This window comes from Bos mutus, chromosome 8 (genome assembly GCF_027580195.1).
Source record: "Bos mutus isolate GX-2022 chromosome 8, NWIPB_WYAK_1.1, whole genome shotgun sequence".
Classification (NCBI taxonomy): domain Eukaryota; kingdom Metazoa; phylum Chordata; class Mammalia; order Artiodactyla; family Bovidae; genus Bos; species Bos mutus.
This window is the reverse complement of record NC_091624.1, coordinates 33,538,922-33,562,360: the sequence shown is the minus strand read 5'-3', so window position 1 is coordinate 33,562,360 and position 23,439 is coordinate 33,538,922. Positions and strand designations below refer to the sequence as shown.

At 35.2% G+C, this 23,439-nt stretch overlaps 1 protein-coding gene across 4 annotated transcripts in view; it reads left to right on the top strand.

Annotated features, from left to right (window-relative positions):
* Nucleotides 1–23,439, top strand: part of NAA35 (N-alpha-acetyltransferase 35, NatC auxiliary subunit) — an 88,415-nt gene that overhangs the window by 52,931 nt on the left and 12,045 nt on the right. For all 4 annotated transcript variants that reach the window (XM_070375379.1, XM_070375380.1, XM_070375381.1 and 1 more), the window contains 6 exons: nt 3,991–4,169; nt 9,164–9,223; nt 11,697–11,803; nt 18,771–18,837; nt 20,716–20,814; nt 21,397–21,575. In XM_070375379.1, coding sequence (XP_070231480.1) covers nt 3,991–4,169; nt 9,164–9,223; nt 11,697–11,803; nt 18,771–18,837; nt 20,716–20,814; nt 21,397–21,575 — 691 coding nt within the window. The remainder of the gene's footprint in view (nt 1–3,990; nt 4,170–9,163; nt 9,224–11,696; nt 11,804–18,770; nt 18,838–20,715; nt 20,815–21,396; nt 21,576–23,439) is intronic.

Here is a 23,439-nt window from a genome sequence, read left to right as displayed (position 1 = left end):
TTTTATGTACAATTCTATGTGCAAGTCAGTGGCATTAAGTAGATTTACATTGTTGTGCAGCTGTCACCACCGTCCATAGCCAGAAGTTTTTATCTTATCAACCCAAAACTCCATACTCATGAAAAAATAAATCTTCATTTCCCCCTCTTTCAGCCCCAGACAACCACAATTCTACTTCCTGTCTCTATGAGTTTGACTGCTCTGGGTACCTCAGATAAGCAGACTCATACAATATTTGTCCTTTTGTGTTTCACATAGCATAATGTTATGATTTTATAAAGGGAAGTCAAGTAGCCAAGAAGTACAGTACAATATTAACCTCAGCAGCTTTTGCATTGTTTTCTAGAATTATTTTCAACTTCAGGGCATGGAAAACTTACTTCTGTAAGTCTGACTATAAATTGCCAGTATAACTCAGGAGAGATACGTTGTCCAAAAATGATGTAACATCTCTATCTCTTTTCACTTACACACTTCCAGATCTTTGATTTTGGCATCTAATTATTTTTAAAATAACCTTTTAAGTTAAATCACAGCACATCGTTACTGTAAATCTGTTATCCACAGACCTTGTGCTATTTGTAATACTTTTATGCTATTGATAATGAAGGTCAATTTTCTAGCAAGAACTTTAGCAACTAAAACACTCTAAACCAATGTGCCATAATGTTTTGAATATAGTAAGTATACTTTATTATTTTATCCTTAAAAGAGTCCTGGTATAAAGGGAAGTGTTTTGACTGGAAAACCAAGGTAATCTTTGTACACTTACAGACTTGTAAAATCAGAAGAGACTCTAGAAGTTGACTTGTCGGATCTGTATCTAGTTTAATTCAGGAAATCTTTACTGAGCATAGTACACATTGAGTAGAAAATGATGTGAATTTGCTTCTTTTCTGGGTTCATTTAGTAAGGGTTAGCCAGGCTATTTTAGTGGGAAGCATTTAGTGGGAAAATGTTAGAGCAGTTTATTCTGGGATATCAGGGTTGGGTGGGGTAAAACTTTTTTAAACTTTCTGTAGTTTGTGTTGTCATGAAGTCAGACGCAAACTCCTGCTTGATTTTTATTCCTTTTCTTCCTTCACTGTAGTATACATTGAATAAAGACTTTGATCTCTTATTACATCTCAGTTATGCTCTTTTCTAGTTAGGCAAATTACTGTGTCTTGTATAGGATAGTTACAGAGTCCCTAGGCATGAGATTCACCAAACAGCTGAGACTTAAAAATAGCTACTAGGAACTACTTTAACACTTAACTATTAACAAGGACTATGTCCAAAAACATGTGGTGGGGAGGAGAGGATATAAATGTGTGTAGAGAATAAAGAGAAGCATGCAGATCTGAATTCTGTGCCTAGGGATTTTGTCCCCAACTCTATTTATATGCATCTATTTTTACTTCTGAGTTCCAATAAGTTATCACTTGGGAAAATTGTAGCTCCCTAAGGGAAAAAGAAAAGGAGCCATTTTATCTCTCCTCCATGCCTTTAATATGCTTGGAATACTTTGTGCTGATTAGTATTTGTCCTTTGTTAGCTCTTTTCTTATACTTCTGTGAAATCGTTCATCTAATTTTTACGTGGATAAGATGCTCCTATTACATTCTGAGTTTATTCTCACTAAATTATAGTTGCTATTTATGTTCCTCTAGACCAGTGTTTTTCAACTGGGGCTTCCCAGGGACATCTGGCAATATCTGGATCCTTTTCACAATTAGGAGGCTATGGTTTTTCCAGTGGTCATATATGGATGTGAGAGTTGGATGGACTATAAAGAAAGCTGAGCGCCGAAGAATTGATGCTTTTGAACTGTGGTGTTGGAGAAGACTCTTGAGAGTCCCTTGGCCTGCAAGGAGATCGAACCAGTCCATCCTCAAGGAGATCAGTCCTGGGTGTTCATTGGAAGGACTGATGCTGAAGCTAAAACTCCAATACTTTGGCCCCCTGATGCAAAGAGCTGACTCATTGGAAAAGACCCTGATGTTGGGAAAGATTGAGGGCAAGAGGAGAAGGGGACGACAGAGGATGAGATGGTTGGATGACATCACCCACTCAATGGACACGGGTTTGGGTGGACTCTGGGAATTGGTGATGGACAGGGAGGCCTGGGGTGCTGCAGTTCATGGGGTCGCAAAGAGTCAGATACGACTGAGCAACTGAACTGAACTGAACTCGTATGTAAAGGGTAGAGTCAGGGATGCTGCTCAGCATCATCTGTGCAGGACAGCTTACTCTCAAAAGTTAATATTGTTTTATATTGCACTTTTTTGTTTGTATAAAATTGAATTCAGAATATATCGTGTTTGTTATCCATTTCCTGTTAATATTTACTTCTTTCCATATAAATTTTCATGAGTGGCTATTATCTATTTATCTTCTGTTTGTGGTTTAAGCCTAAAAATAAATGTTTTAAGAATAAAGGCATATTCCTGGGTAATCATGTTAGGTGCATATGAGAATACTTTTAGAGAAAATAAGTAATATAGCATTTAAGTATCTGGATTCTGTGCATTTATCATTAAAGTCTGAAATTATTCGTGTTTATATGGTAAAGAAGCTTCTTACAGCATCGTTACTACTGCTTTTACCTTAGTTCTCAATGAAATAGTATAAATCAGAAGTTCAAACTGTTATAATGGTAGCAGCCTTTTATTTTATTTTGAGCATGTATATCTTGTCATTCAGCAAACAAGTATCCAGTGTCTGTTATGAGCCAGGTATTTGGTATTTGGAATCCAACTGTGTTCTTGCTTTCAAAAGAACTCTGACAAATGCTATAATCCCAAATAGACAGTCCAATAGTGTACATACAAGGAACTGTGTGTGTGTATATATATATATTATATATACATCATTGGAGGGACCAATGATGAGAGAGAATTCAGGCTATATCAAGTTCAGGTTAAGAAGAAAGGGGTAGGTTTTACAGTAGAATAATTTGTATAAGTAAAGAGGCACAAAAGAATATGACACAATGCTTGCTTATATTGTATATTGCTTAGGAAATGGGGAGGTTTAAAAGATGATTTTCAGGGGGTTCCCAGATGGTTCAGTGGGTAAAGAATCTGCTTGCAATTTGGGAAGAGATGATTTTCAAACAAAGATAAAACCATGATTCTCATACAGATAAAAAAAGTGAATGTGGGTTAAGGATCTTGTTTTAAAACACATTTTTATGGAGTAGTGGAATACTGAAATCAATTATAAATAGGTAAAACTTTTTTCTGTAGAGTGAAACAATTTCATATTTATCAGTTACCTACAATTTCTAGCTGTGTAAAATAACTCCCATAGAATCAGTCTGATTGGAGTGCAAATTTTTTTTCTATGAAAGTGGCAGGAAATTTCAAGCTAAACACTTAATTTGGAGCTTTGTACTAGTGTGTAAAGTGGAATCACCAGAGGACAAAGAGTGGGAAAGAGAAAGTTACCCTTAGGTCTCTTGTGATATGTTATTTTCATTGTGAATTTATGGAATTGCATCTCAGTGCCAAATGCATTCCAGACTCATGGGGATGGAGTGCGACTGTTCTCTACTGCTTTGCATTGCTATGTAGTCCAGTGTGAATTGATTCTGCAGTTTAGAAATTGAAAGGAAGACAAGCCTCCATTTGTGTTCGCATTTGAAACTTTTCTTCACAGTCTCATGGTTAATACACCATTGCCCTTTTATTTTATTTATTTTGAGAGAATATGTTAACTCGTTTTATCTCACTCTTGGCTTGGAGTTAATTTTGAGGTAGAAACCTTTCTCTGTCACCAGTACCACCACCATGTAGGAAGGAAGTGTAATTTTAGGTTGTTAAATCTGCTTATTTTAAAAAACAAGTGTAAAGTTACATTAATTGTAAATTATAAAATCCATTTAGAGGATACTGTGATAAGAATTTAGAGATGCTTTGAAACTGACATTTTTCTTTATGTATTTAAGCAGTATTTGAGGTTAAAATTCATAGAAATGTTGAAAATGTTAACTTTTTTCCTTTGTAGACCATCCCATTATGATGGGTTTTGAGCCACTTGTTAACCAGAGACTACTTCCACCCACCTTCCCTCGATATGCAAAAATAATAAAAAGAGAAGAAATGGTCAACTATTTTGCAAGATTGATAGATAGAATAAAAACTGTCTGTGAGGTGGTCAATTTAACAAATTTACATTGTATCTTGGTAAGTACAAATCAAGTCTCTATTCTGGAATATAGCTTTGATTTAATAGCAGAATAGTTTATTATGTTTTAGAGACCCTTGCAGGGTAAATAATGCTCCTCACCTATTGTCTGTGATATCTGGAGAATTAAGTGTTTGTGTGTATTATTTTTCTTTCTATATTTAATCCTCATAAGGATTTTATACAACCCATTCTAGAGATTAAGAACCTAAAATGTGGAGAAGTTAGGTAATTCACGCAAGCTTTAAATATGTCAGTTTGAACCCTCAATTCTATGCTATAAATAAATAAATATAAATGTTTGTTAATGTGTATATATACATACATATATATGCATATGTATGTTTTTTCATTAAAAAATTGATAACTTACTTTTTCATCAGTAATCTCTGTATCTTGAATATGTTTTCATGTCAATAAATAATATACAAATAACAGATACCAAAATATTAATTACAACTACTTACAAATAGTAGAAAGCTATATGATAGTTTGTTTTTTCTATTTTTTCTGCATTTTCAGTGTTTTTTGGTATTTTGTATATAGGGCAGAAACAATGGTAAGGGGGAGAATAGTGATATTAGTGAAGGAAAGTTCATATATTAGAAACCCATATGATGATACTTTTGACAGCTATGGAGTAATAAGATATACCTAGTTTAAATGAGGTGAGTAATGGACTATATAGAATATATCCTGTTTGAATAAGAAACTGAGTACAAACTGTGATAGTGAGTATACACACATTCATACATACATACATTCAGCCAATGTGCTCTTTTTTGTGCTAGTATATACAGTGATGAGCAAAAGTATATCATCCATTTTGTCATGGGGCTGTAATGTGCTATAGAAATTGATCAAATAATCACATAAATGTTTATACAATTACAAACCAATATAAGCAGTATGAAGGAAAAGAACTGGGAACTACAACATATAGCATATAATGAAGGAATTGACCTAAATGATCAGAGAAGGCTTTTTTAAAGAAGTGACAGTGAAGCTAAGATCTGACAGGTGCATTTCATGCAGGGATAGCATGATAAAGGACAGAAATGTAAAGACCTGACAGAAGCAGAAGAATTTAAAAAGGTGGCAGGAATACACAGAAGAACTGTACAAGAAAGATCTTAATCACACAGATAGCCACGATGCTGTGGTCACTCACCCACCTACAGTCTAAAATCCTAGAGTTTGAAGTCAAGTTAGCCATAGGAAGCATTGCCACAAACAAGGCTAGTGGAGGTAATGGAGTTCCAGCTGAGCTACTTCAGATCCTAAAAGATTATGGTGTTAAAGTGCTCCAGCCAATATAAGGACTGGAAAAGGTCAGTTTTCATTCCGATCCCAAAGAAGGACAGTGCCAAAGAATGTACAAACTACCATACAGTTGTGGTCATTTCACATACTAGTATGGTTATGCTTAAAATCCAAGCTAGGCTTCAGCAGTACATGAACCAGGAACTTCCAGATGTCCAAGCTGAGTTTAGAAAAGGGAGAGGAACCATAGATCAAATTGCCAACATTGGTAGGATCATAAAGCAAAGGGAATTCCAGAAAAACATCTAATTCTGCTTCACTGACTACACTAAAACCTTTGACTGTGTGGATCATGACAACTATGGAAAATTCTTAGAGATGGTAGTACCAGACCACCTTACCTGTCTCCTGAGAAATCTGTATGCAGGTCAAGAAGCAACAGTTAGAACCTTATATGGAATGATGGACTGGTTCAAAATTGGGAAAGGAGTACAAGAAAGACTGCATATTGTACTCTGTTCATTTAACTTCTGTGCAGAGTACTTCATGCAGAATGCCAGGCTGAGTGAGTTACAAGCTGGAATCAAGATTGCCCGGAGAAATATCAACAACCTCAGTTAATACAGATGATTCCACCCTAATGGCAAAAAGCGAGGAGGAACTAAAGAGCCTCTTGATGAGGGTGAAAGAGGACAGTGAAAAAGCTGCCTTAAAATTCAGTATTCCAAAAACTAAGATCATGGCATCTGGTCCCATCACTTCATGGCAAATAGATGGGGGGAAAGTGGAAGCACGGACAGATTTTATTTTCTTGGGTTCCAAAATCACTGTGAACAGTGACTGCAACCATGAAATTAAAAAACGCTTTCTCCGTGCAAGGAAAACTATAGTGAGCCTAGGCCACATATTACAAAGCAGAGACATCTCTTGGCTGACAAAGGTCCGTATAATCGAAGTTAGGGTGTTTCCAGTAGTCATGTATGGATGTGAGAGTTGGACCATGAAGAAGGCTGCACTTTGAAGAATTGATGCCTTCGAATTGTGGTGCTGGGGAAGACTCTTGAGAGTCTCTTAGACTGCAAGGAGATAAAACCAGTCAATCCTAAAGGAAATAACCCCTGGATATTCATTGGAAGGACTGTTGCTGAAGCTGAAGCTGAAGCTCCAATATTTTGGCCGCCTAATGCAAAGAGCGGACTCATTGGAAAAGACCCTGATGCTGGGAAAGATTGAAGGCAAAAGGAGAAGAGCGCAGCAGAGGATGAGGTGGTTAGATAGCATCACCGACTCAGTGGACATGAATCTGAGTAAACTCTGAGAGGTAGTGAAGGACAGGGAAGCCTGGTATGCTGCAGTCCAGTGGGTCACAAAGAGTCAGACGGAACTTAGCTACTGAACAACAGCAGAGTAAACACAGTGAGATAAATAAGGAAACCATTACCACAGTCCAAGGTAGAAAGGATTGTCACTTGGACTGGAAGGATGGCAGGGAGATGATGAGATTGTCAGTGTTACAGCTATGTGTGAGCTAAAAGGCTTCCCTGATAGCTCAGTTGGTAAAGAATCTGCCTACAATGCAGGAGACACTGGTTCAATTCCTGTGTTGGGAAAATCTGCTGGAGTAGGGATGGGCTACCCATTCCAGTATTCTTGGGCTTCCCTTGTGGTTCAGCTGGTAAAGAATCCACCTGCAATGCGGGAGACCTGGGTCTAGTCCCTGGGTTGGGAAGATCGTCTGGAGAAGGGAAAGGCTACCCACTCCAGTATTCTGGCCTGGAGAATTCCAAGGACCGTGTAGTCCATAGTGAGCTAAAGTTGATAGAATATTGGTTGATGAGTTAAATATGGGGCATGAAAGAGCTCTCAGGAAGTTCTCTAGGCTTCTGCCTTGCAAGTCTACACACATATTTAGTGCTGTTCACTCAAAGGCGGAAATTCTCTAAGGAACTTGAGAGTCAAATGGGGGTCTTAGGGAAGTAAAGTTTGAGGTACATTTAAAATATTTAAGTAGAGATATTAAACAGATAATGACTTATGGCTAGAATTTAGAGATTTGTGCTTAGAATTAAAATTTTAGAATTATTACACTATAGATAGTAATTGAAGCATGAGTGTTTATGTTTTAATATTTGTGAGGAGAAGAGTATATAGATTAAGAAAAGAAGGTTGTCTGAAACTAAACTTTGAACCTACAGAACAAACTGAGAAGTACCCAGAGGAATAAACATGTGAAAGTCATTTAAAGGTTTTTCAAGGAGGAAGTCATGCTGTTGAATACTTGAATGAAAGAGATAAATAAGGTCCAAACTCAGTGTCCAGCTTTGAAGTTGGTAATGGGGGACAAGTGGTGCCTAGAGCAGAGTCAGGTTACATGTTGAAGAAGAGAGACAGTGGGCACAGCCAACTTCTTCAGAAAGTTTGGTTGAGAAGACAGCAATTGAGAGGAAAATGTGGGATCATGCGATAATCTTTTCTTTTTAAAGATGAGAGAAGAGTATTTAAATGAAAATGGGAATGATCTGGTAAAGCGGAAGAATTTTAATATCTAGGAGAGCAAAGTATGGATAGTTGACAGTGTGTGATGATTGTGAAAAAGCCAAAGGAATGGGATCCTTTTATACGGGTGTAGGATATCTGTTGTTAAAGTAGACAACTAAAGGATCTGGGTACAGTTGTGTATAGAGTTAGTTTAGAGGCTAAAGTTGAGGAATTTTCTGTGGTATAAATTATTTTAATTTTCTTTGTAATATAAAACAGTAGCATCTCTCTCTAGTGGAGAATTCACTTTGAGGAGTGTGTGCAAGGTGTTAAAATTAATTGTGAGAAAAGTGAATAAATTCAGTTAGCTTGATTACTTGGTATTTATTTCTGTGAAGTAGGAAATGAACCTCTGTCTTTAGTTAGTAAATTAGTATTGATATTATTATTTTTATGATATAAAAATTTAATGTTGGTATCTACATAATACTGTTATTCATCAGTTTGTTAAAATAATTTTTTTAGGCTCTAAAATTATCCATTGTTCCATTCCTGTTGTTGTTGTTGTTTAGTTGCTAAGTCATATCCGACTGTTTTGCAGCCACATGGACTGTAGCCCAACCAGGCTTTGTCCATGGGATTTCCCAGACAAGAATACTGGAGTGGATTGCCATTCTTTCTTCAGTGGGTCTTCCCGATGCAGGGATCAAACTTCCATCTCCTACACTGGCAGGCAGATTCTTAACCACAGGACCACGAAGGCAGTCCCAAGCTGGGCAGCATTTCGATACAAAACGAACTCTTCCTTTACCTGACAGACTCCCAGGCTCTCAAGAGCCTCAGTACATCATGTTCCTAACACCTTTTGTTGTTGTTTAGTCACTGAATCATGTCCAACTCTTTGTGACTCCATGACTGTAGGTTGCCAGGCTCCTCTGTCCATGGGATTTTCCAGGCCAGAATACTGTAGTTGGTTGCCATTTGTTTCTCCGGGCTCTTCTGGACCCAGGGGTCAAACTCCCGTCTCCTGCTTTGGCAGGTGGCTTCTTTGCATCCAAACCACCAGGGAAGCCCATTCCATTCATACAAATAGACAATTCTTATAGAAATTATCTTTAGCAATCTGTCTTATTTTAATTTTGATAGTGTATCATTCCCAGAAGATCTAGTAAAAATTACACTCTATATGCAAGCACTTTCAACTTTTATTTAATCTGTTAATGACATTACTTTTCTTCTGTGTATCTTTTAGGATTTTTTCTGTGAATTTAGTGAACAATCACCTTGTGTTCTTTCGAGATCTCTATTACAAGTAAGTTCCACTTATTATCAAAATAGTTCTTTAAACAGCAAATAATGTGTATTGACATTGTTTTATTTATTATGGAATAAAAGGTGGATGCTTCTAAAGGGTATTCCATGGTTAGTGTTATATTTTTGGAATAGAAGTATTGAGTTACAGTGTTAGACATTCATTAAGATCATAGTCTGGGCCAGAAAACAAAACTTAGTAAGTAAAAAAAAAAATTGAAATCATAGAAAGTATGCTCTCTGACTATTTTGGAATTAAACTAGTAATCAGTAACACATGTATCTGGAAAATTTTCCAAATGTTTGAAAATTAACACATTTCTAAAGAACCTGTGAGTCAAAGAGGAAGTGTTGATGGTAATTAGAAATTATTTTGAACTGAATGAAAATGAAAATATATCAGATTTTGTGGGATACAGTTAAAGCAGTACTTAGAGAGTATAGAACTAGATGTTGATATGAAAGAAAGGTCAGAAATTATAATTTAAGCTTCTACTTTAATATAGAAAAAGAAGAGCAGATCAAACTAGAAACCAGCAGAAGGAAATAAAGAGCAGGAATGTGTAAAATGGGAAAGAGACAAATAACAAGAGAAAATCATTACAGCCAAGAGCTGGTTCTAAAATTGATGAATCTCTATCAAGACAGACCAAGAATAAAAAAAGATACAGATAAATAATATTAGGAATTATTATATATCCTAAACAAATTAAAAGGATAATATAGAATATTCTAAATAACTCTATATCCTAAATGAAAAACTTAAGTGAAATGGACCAGTTTTGTGAGGGACACTACCAGCGCCCTTCAAGAAGTAGACAATTTGAATAATCCTGTATCAATCTGAGAAATTGTGTTCATAGTTAAAAGTTTTTAAACAAAACTCCAGGCCAATTCTACACACAGGTTCTTCCAGAAAATAGAAGAGGCAAGAACACATCATAAGAGGCCTGCATTGCCTCAATACCAAAACCAGACAAAGACATTTCAGGCTTAGAAAACTATAGACCCATATCCCTTAAAAACATAAGAATTAAAGTATTACCAGATCAAATCTACCAATATATATATAAAAAAAATACATTATAATCAAGTGCATTTTATCACAGGAATGCAAGCCTGGCTCAATGTTTAAAGTATAATTTACCATATAATATAAAGTCTCAATAGATTCAGGAAATCTATTTGACAAAATCAGCATCCATTCATGATGTTGCAAAACTCTCAGCAAAACTAGGAAGAGAACTTCTTTAATTTGATAAAGAGCATGTGCAAAAAACTTAGAGCTAACATCACACTTAATGATGAAAGAGTAAGTTTTTTTCTCATTTGATTGGGAAGAAAGCAAGGATGTCCAGTTTCATCACTCCGCTTTTACTCAGTGTGGTACTGGAAGGCTTAGCCAATGAAAAAAGGCATGAAAAGAAATAAAAGACATATAGTTGAGAAAGTAAGAAATAATATTTCTTTATAGACAGCATGATTATCTATGTAGAGTACCAAGGAATCTGCAAAGAAGTTCCTAGACCTGATAGATGAATTTGACAAAATCACAGGATATGATACCAATGTACAGAAAGCAGTTGTATTTCTATATACTTGCAATGAACAATGCAAACCAAAAACTTTAAAGCAGTACTATTTACATTAAGCATCAAGAATGAAGTACGTAGAGGTAAGTCTAGCACCTGTTTGGAGAACCTGTATACTAAAAAACTGCAAAGTAATAATAAAAGACATCAAAGGAGGCTTAAATAAATAGGTGTCCTTTTGTGAACTGGAAGAATTGATGTTTTTTTAAGATGTCAGTTCTCCCCCCGAATTAATCTACAGATTCAAAGCAATCTCAAAATTATAGCAGAAGTTTTTGTAGATGTCAACAAGCTACTTCTGAAATTTATATGGAAAGGCAAAGGAACTAGTACAGCCAAAATAAATTATTATTACTGTATTTTGAATTGAATGAAAATATATCAGACTTCGTGGGGTTTATTATTGTAAATAACAATGTATTTTAATTTAATAATTCATTATTTTAGATATATTTCTTTCAGTTTCAGAAAGTTTTTATGTATTCCAAAGTTTTTATTTGAGATAGGTTATCAACTGGCTTGATATTAATAACCATTAAATATTTCATAATTTATGAAACCTTTTCTTGTATGTTGGCTCATTTGACATACTCAGACATGTCATTTCATTTTTCACTAGTTCAATATTACTACCCTTGACTTGAGAGATTTTTTTCTTGCACATTTCTTCTCCTGCATCAAAATACTCTTAAATAGGGATTAAGTAGTACCCGTCATGGAAGCAGTGATTTATAAAAATTTTCTACCAGCTTTTTACATTTTAATGTCTTGTATTCTGTGACATTTAAAAGAAGTATGCTTATGTCACAGTAATGAAAAATACATGTACAATATGTCAAAGATTGTGACAGCATTACTAATATATATAACATTTGTTTTAAGACCACTTTCCTGGTGGATAACAAAAAGGTCTTTGGAATCCATCTCATGCAAGACATGGTGAAAGATGCTCTTCGGTCTTTTGTCAGTCCTCCGGTGCTCTCCCCAAAGTAAGTATCATAAGATATTGTATAGCCTGTATGTTTCTTAAAAGCCCAAATTCTCTGTGCTCCTTTATGGCAAAGATATAAAAACTGTTGGATTCAAGTCTCCATGTAAAAAAAATAACTCTTATCGTTAAAATTAATTGATTTCTGCCACATATTATTTAAATTTAAATTGAGGTTTTCTGAAGTTAATACTGGGTCCAGTATGAGAAGAAAAGCTTACAAGGACTTGCTAGAAATTCAGCAAGTTGTATTAACCCTTATTGTGTGCAAAGCACTGTGCTAAGTAGACACTTTGGGAAATAATTATAAAAAGATAAGATTTCCTCTCGATAATCTTGAGTCTAGATAGAAATAGAAAATGCTGATAATTGATCCTTAATTATATTCTGGTAGAGTCATTTCCCCAAAATTATGCTGCCATAAAAAGCTGGAAAGGATCGTTTGAATTGGCCTTTTGGAAAAGAACGCCAACTTTATTGACCTTTCCCTTGAGAAAAGAAGAAAGGAGATGTTATTTCTTAGGAAAGAAACCAGCATTTGTTAAGATACAGTGTATGAAACCACATATTTTAAGGAAAGTTAGTGGTTCAGCATTCAATTTGTTGAATAAATCATGCCACATTTCATATAAAACTCTGGTAGCGTCCTGTCTTAGGTTGGTTCTCCAAAAGCTGATCCTGACACAAAGATTCATGCCAGTGTAATTTAGAAGGTGATTCTAGGAGAGCTTTCAGGCTTGTAGGCAGGTGGGATATGAAAAGGAAGAAAGCCACGTAGTGGTGTGCTTCACAGTTGGTTGTTGCTGTTCAGTCACGGAGTCTGTTTGACTCTTCGCGACAGATGGACTGTGGCACGCCTAGGTCCTCTACCCTCCATTATCTCTCGGAGTTTGCTCAGATTCATGTCCATTGAGTCAGTGATGCTATCTAACCATCTCATCCTTTGCTGTCCCCTTCTCCCTTTGCCTTCAGCCTTTCCCAGCATCAAGGTCTTTTCCAGTGAGTCAGCTCTTCCCATCAAGTGGCCAAAGTATTAGAGCTTCAGTTTCAGCAGCAGTCCTTCCAGTGCATATTCAGGGTTGATTTCCTTAAGGATTGACAACTTTTATCTCCTTGCAGTCCAAGGGACTCTCAGGAGTCTTCTCCAGCACCACAATTGAAAGCATCAGACTTCTTTATAGTCCAATTCTCACATCTGTACATGACTACTGGTAAAAAAAACCATAGCTTCGATTATATGGACCTTTGTCAGCAAGTGATATGTCTGCTTTTTAGCGCGCTGTCTAGGTTTTTCATAGCTTTCTCTTCCAAGGAGCATGCGTCTTTTCATTTCATGGCTGTCGCTGTTGGCAGTGATTTTGGAGCCCAAGAAAATCTGTCACTGTTTCCACTCTTCCTCCTTTTATTTGCCATGAAGTGATGGGACTAGACGCCATGATCTTAGGTTTTTAATGTTGAGTTTTACACCAGCCTTTTCACTCTTCTCTTGCACTTTCATCCAGAGGCTCTTTAGTTTCTCTTCACTTTCTACCATTTAAGTGATATTATCTGCATATTTGAGGTTGTTGATATTTCTCCCCGCAATCTTGATACCAGTTTTATGATTTATCCAGCCCAGTGAAGTACTCTGCATGTAAATTAAATAAGCAGGGTGACCCTGTACGACCTTGTACTTCTTTTCCAATTTTGAACCAGTCCGTTGTTCCTTGTTTGGTTTTAACTGTTGCTTTTTGACCCTCATACTGGTTTCTCAGGAGACAGGTAAGGTGGTCTGGTATCCCCATCTCTTTAAGAATTTTCCACAGTTTATTGTTATCCACACAATCAAAGGTTTTAGTGTAATCAATAAAGAAAAAGTAGTTGTTTTTCTGTAGTCCCCTTGCTTTCTTTATGATCCTACAAATGTTGGCAATATAATCTCTAGTTCCTCTGCCTTTTCTAAACCCAGCTTGTATGTGTAGAAGTTCTCAGTTCATATACTGCTGAAGCCTAGCTTGAAGGATTTTAAGCATTACCTTGCTAGCATGTGAAATGAATGCAGTACAGTTCACATGCTAGCAAGTATGTGAGAGTACAGTACAGTACAGTAGTGTGAACATTCTTTGGCATTGTCCTTCTTTAGGATTGGAATGAAAACTGACCTTTCCAATCCTGTGACCACTGCTGAGTTTTCCAAATTTGCTGATATAGTGAGTGCCTCACTTTGACAGCATCATTTTTTAGGATTTTAAATAACTCAACTGGAACTCATTTTGATGACCATCATCATGGTTATCTTTGTGTATAAGATATATACATATATGATTTTATATATATATATATATATATATATATGGGATTACCTTAAACAGTCTATTTTTTATCATGAATGTTTAATTATTTTTAATGGATTTTTTAAATCAAAAGTTTAATTTTAAAATGTATTTATAATTTTTCTACTCAAAAGTAATCATAACTTTATATCTCAAAGTACATAGTTAGTTCCTTTTAATGGCTGCCAAATGTTTCATAATAGGCATGTGTTTTATAGAGTGAGATTACTGGGTGGGGGGGACATGTATAATTTTAATTTTGATATATGTATTAGATTGTATTCTGAAAGATTTAACAATTTATATTTCTACTGGGAATATAAGAGAGTACAATTTTCCTTTATCCTGACCAGCAGTAGTAGGTGTTACCATTCTTTAATTTTTTCCAGTGTGTGTCAATGAGAAGTGATATCTCATTGTCAGTTTAATTTGAGCACTTAATATGATGTTCATTGGACATTTGGAATGGTTTTTCTGTGAATTGTCTTTCTTTTATCCTTTACCCATGGACTTTTATTAAATGGTTTACTTTTTCAGAAAGTTTGTAACAAATCCTTGTGTATTATGAAAGGTTAATCCTTTGTGATAGACATTGAAGATTTTTTCTTTAATCTTTTGTAACATCAAAATGTGTAAAATGCTGTTTGAATTTTGATAAGAATTACATTGAATCTGTAGATCACTTTAAGTAGTTTGGCTATTTTAACTATTAATTCTTCCAGTTCATGTGCCTAGAATATCTTTCCATTTATTTGTATCTTCTTCAGTGTCTTTTATCAATATCTTATAGCTTTCAGTGTGCAAGTCTTTCACCTCCTCGGTTGAATTTATTCCTAGATATTTTACTCTATTTGATGCTACTGTAAATGGAATCATTTTCTTAGTTTCTCTTTCTGATAGTTCAGTGTGACAGTTTTGTATATTGAGTTTGTATCCTGCAACTTTACGGAATTCTTGTGTTCTAACAGGTTTTGTTTTTTTTTTTTGTAGGATCTTTAGAGTTTTCAATATGTAATATGGTGTGCTCTGCATATAGAGATCATTAAAAATTATTTTTAAATTTCTGTGATTAAATGTATCATACATTCAGAATATGAATTGACAGACACCTGTACCACCATCCATTTTAAGCAAAGTTTTTATTAATTTTGTTTTTATAAATTCCATTACTGATAAGGTCATTGGTAAAATTAAGTATTTCATAAACACTCAATGTATTACTCAATGTATGAATTACTCATATATTACACCCAATGTATGAATTACTGATACATTATTACACTCATACAAACACAGTATATGAAGTAGTAAATTTTATTAATTCCCTTATTTGGTATCTAATGTTGTCAGACACCTTTCTGCGTTCTAGAGAAAAGGACACAGCTGGTGACAAGGAGCTTACCTTCTAATGGGAAAGACTAAATTGTGAGCAAATATATAATGTCAGGTCATAAGTACTGTATAGAAAGATAAAAAATGAGATGGTTCTCATAAATGGGATAGTTGTGAAAAGCCTCTTGGAAGTGGTGATATATGTGAATATACTGAGAATGAGCTACACAAAATCAGAGGATGAAGCTTCCTGATAGTAAACAATAACTGCAAGGTCTCAGGAGTAAGGCTGAGCTTTAGGCATCAAGGAGCAAGCTAATTTTAATGGATTCATTTACTCCAGATACGGGTAAGGTAGCAGTTCTCAACTGTTTTTTGTCTTTACATTCTTAAAAGAGTTTAAGGACACAAATAGCTTTTATATGGATCCTATTTATTGATACCTATTATTTTAGAAACTAAAACAATACTTTAAAAATGTTTATTCTTTTTGAAAAACAGTAAACTCATTACATGTTAATAAACATCCATAACATTTATAAATCACATATAGACAAATATTTTATGGGAAATAACTTTTTAATTAAAATTAATGAAAAAAGTGGAATTGTTTTACATTTTTGCAAGTATCTTTCAGGTCTGTCTTAGTAGAATATTAACTGAATTATTTTAACCTGCTTCTGTTTTCAGTCTGTTGTAGTACTGCTTGCCATGTAGCCTCCAGAAAAGCCATTGTACACTTATGAGAGAATGAGTGCTTTTGGCAAATAACATGTTAATATTATTATGAAAGTAGTTTTAACCTTGTGTTCCCCTCAAAAGCATCTCACCAGGGAAACCTATTCTACATTGAGAACTGATGACTATAATTTCAAATTCCCCTCCCCCACCCCATGCTTTCTTTACTCTGGTCCTAGAGGTGACTACTACATTACAGTTTATGTGTCTCACTTTTATGAATACTTGTACACTTTACCCAAATATATGTGTCCATAAATAACATCAGCTTAGTTTATGGTTTTAAACTTCACATGAACTTTGTCACAGTGTGTATGTCTGTATAGATATAGATATATATATATCCTTTTGCAACATGACTTTTTCCTTCAACATTAGAATGTTGAAATTGACCAAGTTTATCCAACAAATTTATTTTATTTGTTAAAATCCATACTTTGCACTGAAGTTTATTTTGTTGATTCTCTGCAGTTGAAAATTTACCTTATTTCTAATTTATCACCATTGAAATCAGTGCTGTAGTAAACATCTTTGAATTATGACTCCTTTTGCACATAAAAAATAAAATTAATTGATTATCATAGGCAAATGCATATTCAGCTTTACTAGTTTTGTGAAATTGCTTTCAAAAATAATTCAATGAATTGTGTATGCCAGCCAACAGTGTATAAGGATTCCAGGTACCCCATAGTCTAGGCATTATCAGACTTTTTAATTTTTGACAATAAAATATATGTGAAGTAAGTGTCTACATCTTAATTTGCGTTTTGTCTTCTCTATTTAATCTTTAACACGTAGATTCCACATTGTCACGCTTACCATTGTCCATTTAGATTTAATTATACAGTATGATCCTCATTATTTGCAGATTCTATATTTGTTAATATGCCTACTTGCTAGAATATATTTGTTAACCTTTACATCATTACTCACTCTGCTCTTGCCATCTTCATGGACATGTGCAAAGTAGCAAAGTATTCAAGTCACGCAACACTGAAGTCAAACAAGACAACTGTCCACCTTCTTGTGCGTTACAATGTAAACTCTATTTGCCCCTGTTTTTATGCTTTTTGTTGGTGATTTTGTAGTTTCATGGCCTCTGAGTTGCAGTGATATGCTGTTTAGTGTTCCTGGCACAAGAAGGCTATGGTGTGCCTTACAGAAAGATTGTGTGTTAAATAAGATTTGCTCAGGCGTAAGTTCTTTGCTAATCAATCAGCAGTGTACTTTCTATATAGTGTCTTTAAAAAGAAACACACATAAACCAATGTTAAACATTGATCACTTGATTAAAACCTTGGGACCAGAGGCTGGAGGAACCTAATCCTGTATTTTATCCTAACAGCAGTGTTTCAGTATTCTCTATTTCAGCATCCACAACAAGTTCATAGAACATAATTAACACAAATACTGAGAATCAACTGTGTGTATAGCAGAGTTTATTACAAGGTAGTCATCTGTTTCTTGCTCTTTCTTTTAAAAGAGCTCTTTTGCATACTCTGTCTTGTAGATTTTTTTCCTCTGTATTCCTCATGACATCTCTCTATTTTTGCTGTGTTGTAAGAAAGTTATTCTCTTGATCCTCAAGGCTATTGTGAGCATCCTTTCACATACTAACTTTTTTAACTTGAAAAATCCTAATTTTCAGATCCAGAAAGTCCCCTTTTTTAAAGTGCTTTATTTTTGTCATCTTAAGCCATTTTCTTACCTTGGATCTTCCAGCACTTCTCTTTTGCTGCCACCTGTTTCAGGTGTCCTGCCTTTTCTTTCTTCTGGCTGCTGCCTGCTCTGTCATTTTCTATCACATGATCATGATTCTGTTTTATTCTGAGGTTCTGGTCAGATTGCTCAGTTGTGGCAAACACTTAGGAATAGCAAATTGTCAACTCCTTTCTGTGCACCAAGAAAAGTGTTTACTTCTTCCTATCTCCTTAGAAGCAAAGGCTCCTGTCCTCCTACCTCAGGAAAAGGGGGAAAAAAACACTTTCCATCTCTTCAGCTCTTGTATTTTCTCCAGGGCCAGGCAGGTAACAGATCCTCCAAGACTAGGAAAGCCTTTCTCAGTTGAGTGATGCTTTTAACCAAGAGAAGGAGCACCACAAGGACACTGGTTTGTGAGGATAGACAATAAGGTGCTGGCAGGATGTCTAGGTGATGATTTTAGCCAGTGATTGGAAATGTAGGTATATCTTAAAAACAATCAGATTCTATACAGTATTTTTTAAATAATTACTATTGTAAGTACAGTTCACAAGGATACCACCTGTAGGAAAATAACGAATATTAGAGTAGGATTAGAAAAAGTAGAGCTTTAGAATTTTCCCTCTTTGTTGATCTTATTGGATCCAGCACTTAATTGTCCAAGTACAGAACTAAAGGAATTGGAAATATTGTACATTTATTATGTGGATAACAAATAGTGAAATACTTCCTAATTTAATGCTAGCACTCTTCAACTTCATGATTTATTTGTATCCATTTTCTCATTTTTCCACCTTCCCTATGTGTTGGTAGCACCTACAGTGCTTCTTTTTGTCGGCCAAATAAGTTTAATTTCAATAACAAGAGTATTATATTATCTTACAGGTGCTGCCTATATAATAATCACCAGGCTAAGGACTGTATTGACTCTTTTGTTACTCACTGTGTTCGGGTAAGAGCTACAGTTTGGATCATTGTGGTGGATACTTAAAAATTGTGGCATGCAGAATCTTCAGTAGCATTAATTTGTGCTGTTTTTTCATCTAATATTTCTTATTCATTTTCCCTGAATAAGTAGGAAATTGTTGTCTCCTCTTAAACTCAAGCGGATAGCTTCATAACCTGTAGTCTTCCTGCGAGATTGTTAGATACCAAGGCACCTTCTGATGCCCTCTCACCATACCCTTGTGGACAACAGAAACAGAATTAGCTATGACCCCCATCTAAAAAGAGTTTACGTTTTTTTTTGAAAAAGGACATAAAAACTCTTATTACTTTAGACCTTATAAATAACGAATATGGGTAACATCCCCAGGCGTTTATGTTTATACTGCTTTAATGAGCAGGATTATGTACTGTGCTTAGTCGCTCAGATGTGCCCAACTCTTTGTGACCCATGGACTGTAGCCCATCAGGCTCTTCTGTACATGGGGTTTCTCCAGGCAAGAACACTGGAGCAGGTTGCCATGCCCTCCTCCAGGGGATCTTCCCAATCCAGGGATGGAACCCAGGTCTCCCGCATTGCAGGCCTGTGCTTTACTGTCTAAGCTACCAACGAAGCCCAAGAATACTGGAGTGGGTAGCCTCTCCCTTCTACAGGGAATCTTCGCACCCAGGAATCAGACCAAGGTCTCCTGCATTGCAGAGGGATTCTTTACCAGCTGAACTACCCAGGAGCAGGACTATAGTAAAATTAAAATTATTAATTTTAGATGAGATTGTGAACTTTTTTCAAATCTCAAATAACTTGAAAAAAATTAAAGCTTCATAGTTGATCAAATTCATTATAAATAATTCTTAATTATAAGCTTTTTATAGATCTTTTTTGCCCAATTCTATTTACCAAATGTGTGTTTGTGTGTAAAGAGGAAGTGGGATAAGACAGCATGGTATGATGCAAGGAAAATCAATAAAAGACCAGATTTTATTTTTATTAACTACCATTTTATCATTATCAGGCAGATCCCTTTACTTTTTTATAAACTTGCCAATCTTTAAAAAATGAAATATTAATACTGCTTTGATACCTCTTATAGGCTACTTATTGATTAAATGAGATGATAGCTGTCGAAGTATACAAATGTAAAATCATTACTATCCTTAGAGAATCTTAAAATGCATATTTCTTAAATCAGAGCATTCCTGTCTGTTGTCTGATTCATAAACTGTTATAGTATTTTATATGAGAATACCGAATAGATAAAAACAGTGATAAAGAACCTTAGTGAACAAGTATTGGTCACACAATCGTGTCTGACTCTTTGCGACCCCATGAACTGTAGCCCACAAGGCTTGTCTGTCCATGGAATTCTCCAGGCAAGAATACTGCAGTGGATTGCCATTCCCTCCTCCAAGGGATCTTCTCAACCCAGGGATTGAACACAGGTTTCCTGCATTGCGGGCAGTTCTGTACTGTGGTTTTCTGGGTTTTAGCCATTACCTAATTATTAGGCATTCTAATTATTAGGACACAGAAGTGTCCGGCTTGAACAGTAGCTTTTAGCTTGAAATAAGCAGAAAAGAAACTGCTCTTGAATATGTGGAAAAATATCTAAAGATTGAAGAAATTATTTTTGCCATAGGGGAGCAAGTTTTGTAAACAACCACTTTCCTCTGGCTATTAATAATTTCTAGTATTGAGTTCCTTTAAAAGAAACACCTTTGTAATAAGTACACATAGGCATTATTCTTATATACAACATTTTTTCCCTTAAACCTGATTTTGAAAATTTGGAATGTGAATTTTCTTTAGTATCAGCAGATTTCATATTGACAGTTAACAAATTATACTGTTAACAAATACAGTTAACAATCATATTGTGTATTACAGCCATTCTGTAGTCTTATTCAGATCCATGGACATAACAGGGCTCGGCAGAGAGATAAACTCGGTCATATTCTTGAGGAATTTGCTACCTTGCAGGATGAGGTAAGAGCCAAAAAGAAGCCCTCCCTTCTGAAATAAGCAACCTTGACTAGATTTTCAGAAACAATTCTTTAGAACAATAATTTGACTACTTAATTTTTTAATATGGTGAATTTTCTTTTCCATTGAAATGTAACAGTTACATATACCAAAGAAATGTTTACAGAAAGAAATAGAACAGTAATCTAAATCAAAAACATCTTAAATTATTATTTTATAATCAATGAATTATAAAATAGGTGTAGAGCTATAGGTATAATTGGAGTAAGTTTACATTGTAATAAAAATATATTAGTCTTCATTTAAATGTGTGCAACAGCAACACTGATAATGTAACTAAAGATCTGAAGCCAGTTATTTTTATACGGTAAAGTCTTTTTAATCTAGGAAGTGTTTAGATAAATATTATCCTTTCAGAAATGAAAGGTTTGAATGTAGATCTAACCAAAGGTGCATTTGAAAGTATGAATTCTTTAAATGGTGAGAGTTACATTATCTGCTTATGTGCTATTTTTAGCTGTTACATTTTTTGTAATTCTTTCATTACCTTAACAAGTTGATATTAATGACATTTTGTTGTGATAGGCAGAGAAGGTTGATGCAGCCCTTCATACTATGCTGTTGAAACAGGAGCCCCACAGGCAGCATTTGGCCTGTTTAGGTACCTGGGTCCTTTACCATAACCTTCGAATTATGATACAGTATCTCCTAAGTGGCTTCGAATTGGAGCTCTACAGCATGCACGAGTATTATTACATATATTGGTAAGAGAATGATTGGAGTTAAAATTGATGGTGGGTGGGATAGATAAGATCTGTGAGAGTATCTGTAGAGTGTAATTTTAGAGGTTTTTTAAATTTACTGTATTTGAATTTTACTTGTGGGACAGTTGAAGAATATCTATTGAAAATTAGAGCCAGATCATCTTAAAAATCTTGTCTTAATAGTGTACAAATACATTTTTTTTGCCATTTGAAATGTTATTTTAAAATTACTAATAAAAGTAAATTGATTAATGAACTTTTATCTGTTTCCAAAGAGAGAAATTAACATACATTTTGCCCTGACATCAGTGACGCTAGGTACTAGCTGTGGAATGTACTTAAATAAATTAAAGTTCAAAATATGAACCAGATCTTCCTTCTGAGAAGAAATTATGGCTAAGATTATCATTGGGAGTATAACTGTTGCAAACTCGCCCTGAGGATTTGTCTCAGTAGCTTTGAAGAAGTTTATAAGAGGTAATCTTCAGCAGAGTAGTTCTTTACTTTCACTTGGGGCTGGGATATATCTAGTAAGAGGATGCTTGAGAATATTTTAGACATGAAAAACCTGCCACAGAATAAAGTAAGAAAATTGAGATCTAAAATGAATTCAGCTATCTTGCATCTTTTTTTCGTCTAGCAAAGTATAGTAATTTAGTTGTAATTTAAAATAGAAATGACCTATTGTTACCCATCACAGCTAAGTTTAGTATATTATTAGATCTAATTATAGTTATTCTTTTCATTCATTTTTAAATTATTTAACTTAAAATTTAAAATATTGTGTATTCCCTGAAGTCACTGCTGTGGAGGCAGGAAAATAATTATTTTCCACACCATTAACAGCATCCATGTTAGAGATGGGAATACCATACCTGCCTCCTGAGAAACCTGTGTGCAGGTCAAGAAGCAACAGTTAGAACCGGACATGGAACAATAGACTGGTTCCAAATTGGAGAAGGAATACATCAAGGCTGTATATTGTCACCCTGTTTATTTAACTGTTTGCAGAGTACATCAAGCGAAATGCCAGACTGGATAAATTACAAGCTGGGAATACAGGTGGCCGAGAGATATCAATAATCTCAGATATGCAGATGATACCACCATAATGACAGAAAGTGGAGGAGGAACTAAAGAGCCTCTTGATGAGGGTGAAAAAGGAGAGTGAAAAACCTGGCTTAAAATTCAACATTAGAAAAATGAAGATCTTGAGATCTGGTCCCATCACTTGATGGATTAGAGATAGGGGAAAAAAATGGAAACAGTGACACTTTTCTTTCTTGGGCTCTAAAATCACTGAGGATGGTGACCGCAGCCAAAAAATTAAAAGATGCTTGTTTCTTGTAAAAAAAGCTATGACAAATCTAGACAGCATATTAAAAAGCAGAGACATCTCTTTGCTGACAGAGGTGTATAGAATCAAAGTTATGGTTTTTCCAGTAGTCATGTACAGATATGAGAGTTGGACCATAAAGAAGGCTGAAGAGCTGAAGAATTGATACTTTCGAACTGTGGTGTTGGGAAAGACTCTTGAGAATCCCTTGGACTGCAGGGAGATAAATCCAGTCAATCCTAAAGGAAATCAACCCTGAATATTCTTTGGAAGGACTGATGCTGAAACTAAAGCTCCAGTGCTTTGCCCCCTGATGAGAAAAGCTGACTCACTGGAAAACTTTGATACTGGGAAAGACTGAGGGAAAGACAAGAAGGGGACAACAGAGAATGAGATGGTTGTATAGCATCACCAAATCAATGGACATGAGTTTGAGCAAACTCCGTGAGATAGTGAAGGACAGAGTAGCCTGGTGTGCTGCAGTCCATGGCGTCTCAAAGAGTTGGACACAACTCACCAAATGAACAA